We start from the raw sequence: 2,500 nt of genomic DNA on the forward strand, positions 1-2,500 counted from the left end.
TCACAAGTTTCTCACTCACTCCAAACTTTCTTTCTGTTGCTCGATTACCGTTTTCGGCTGCATATTTTACAAGTTGCAGTTTGTAATCTGCAGAATAGGATTTTCTTTTTGACTCCATTTTGTTTGTGTCATCAGCTGTCTTTTTCAGTGGTAGGCCTACTCGTTGTCACACGCCTAGAGCGCCCTCTCGTGGTTGTAGACGGTAATGTTTACTCCTTGGTTCATGTCAGTCAGAGATTACCGTATGTCAGTTCATGTCAGTCAGAGATTATGAATTATTGATATATAAGTCGCACCTGACTATAAGTCGCAGGACCAGCCAAAGTATGAAAAAAACCGCGACTTATAGTCCGGAAAATACGGTATGTGTTTGTATGTGAGATGAGTGTGAATGACATGTGCGTGTGCATGCGTCTGTGTGTGTGTGTGTTGTGTGTGTGTGTGTGTGTGCGTGTGTGTGTGTGTGTGTGTGTGTGAGTGTGTGTGTGTGTGTGTGTGAGTGTGTGTGATGTGTGTGTGTGTGTGAGTGTGTGTGTGTGTGTGTATGTGCATGTATCACCATCATCTAACTCGTCTATCATGTACCTACAATACACTCTAGTCACCAGATGAATGCTTCTACATCCCAGCGGTAGGGACCAACCCAGTGTCTGGTCTGAACGGATGTCTGTCTGTCTGTCTGTCTGTGTGTGTGTGTGTGTGTGTGTGTGTGGCTCCACTTCTTCCCAGGTAACCCCCCCCCCCCTTCCCCTCACCGCCCATTATACCCCAGCCTTTGTTCCCCCTGCTCTCTCTCTCTCTCCACCCCAGCTGATTTATAACGGCCATTTTGGCTCCGGCCGCAGACAGTCGCTGCATCATCCTACTGGAAGTAATCCGCTGTCCTCCCACCGCTGGGCGCCGTTACACGCAATTGATGGCCATTCCGGTGCCCTGGACTGGGCAGGCTTTCGAGTGGGGTTCTTTAAAAGCGCGTGAGGGAGAGAGGGAGGGTAAGGGGGGAGACATCTTAAGACTATCTTCCATTGTTGTGAGGTTCATCATCTGCGTGGTAGCAGGACGACGACTAGAGAGCATTCCTGTACTTCAGAGGGAGCTCGGCGTTGGGGAGGTCGGCTTTGACAGCAATTAGTAAATGATAGCTTTTTTTTGGCGGGGGGGGGGGGTGGGCACATGAAAGGAGAGTGTAAGAGAGGAAGAGGAAGAACGTTTGTGTGTGTGTGTGTGTGTGTGAGAGAGAGAGAGAGAGAGAGAGAGAGAGAGAGAGAGAGAAAGAGAAAGAGTGAGAGGGAGGGAGAGAGAAAGAGTGAGGGAGAGAGAAAGAGAGAGAGAGCGTGTGAGTGTGAGAGAGAGATAGAGAGAGAGAGAGAGTGAGAGAGAGAGAGAGAGCGTGTGAGTGTGTGAGAGAGAGAGAGAGAGAGAGAGAGAGAGAGAGAGAGAGAGAGAGAGAGAGAGAGAGAGAGAGAGAGAGAGAGAGAGAGAGAGAGAGAGGCGGTGTGGAGTACAGAGATGCTATCAGCCTCCAGTGATTAAAGAGGCGGCTCACTAAACAATGATCAATCGCAATTACACAGCCACTAATCAGGACGGCAGAGTGATTAACACACACACACTCACACACACACACACACACACACACACACACACACACACACACACATTACTACAGTCCACACTATTGAGAGTCTAGGGGAATGTGTTCTGGGCTAGGCTATCCAGGACAGGAGGCTCTGTTCAGGGCTAAGCTACCCAGGATAGGAGGCTCTGTTCAGGGCTAAGCTACCCAGGATAGGAGGCTGTGTTCTGGGCTAAGCTACCCTGGATAGGAGGCTGTGTTCTGGGCTAAGCTACCCTGGATAGGAGGCTGTGTTCTGGGCTAAGCTACCCAGGATAGGAGGCTGTGTTCTGGGCTAAGCTACCCTGGATAGGAGGCTGTGTTCTGGGCTAAGCTACCCAGGATAGGAGGCTGTGTTCAGGGCTAAGTTACCTTGGACAGGTCCCTGTAGTTGCTGGGCAGGGTGAGGTCCAGGCACTCTGTGTCGTAGTTGGTGATGACCCAGGGGAAGACAGGGTACTGGTTGATGTCGTTGTAGGTACGGCCTGGTGGGGGGGGGGGGGGGGGGAGGGAGGGGGAGAGGTAGAGAGAGAAGGGAGGGGGGGATAGGGGGAGAAAGGGGTTAGATAGTCTATAATAACCAAAGACCACATACTGTATGATATTTACTTGTACAGAGGACTGGTGTGTCGATGGATTTGTGGTGTGTGTGTGTTGATGGGTGTGTGGTGTGTGTGTGTGTGTGTGTGTGTGTGTGTGTGTGTGTGTGTGTGTGTGGTGTCAGTACATCAGTGGTGGGTTGTGTTGGTGTGTGTGTGTGGTGTCAGTACAGTGACATCAGTGGTGTGGTGTGTGTGCGTGTTTGTGTGTGTGTGTGTGTGTGTGTGTGTGTGTGTGTGTGTGTGTGTGTGTGTGTGTGTGTGTGTGGGTGGGTGTGGTGTCAGT

General features: G+C 50.8%; 1 protein-coding gene across 1 annotated transcript in view; it reads right to left on the minus strand.

Annotated features, from left to right (window-relative positions):
- Positions 1 to 2,500, minus strand: part of lrba (LPS-responsive vesicle trafficking, beach and anchor containing) — a gene marked incomplete at its 5' end in the record, with an annotated part of 245,915 nt that overhangs the window by 63,742 nt on the left and 179,673 nt on the right. The window contains one exon of the mRNA XM_080534756.1: positions 1,988 to 2,100. Within this exon, the coding sequence (XP_080390882.1) occupies positions 1,988 to 2,100 (113 nt within the window). The remainder of the gene's footprint in view (positions 1 to 1,987; positions 2,101 to 2,500) is intronic.

Source organism: Nansenia antarctica (assembly GCF_963989245.1).
Source record: "Nansenia antarctica genome assembly, chromosome: 6".
Classification (NCBI taxonomy): Eukaryota; Metazoa; Chordata; class Actinopteri; order Argentiniformes; family Microstomatidae; genus Nansenia; species Nansenia antarctica.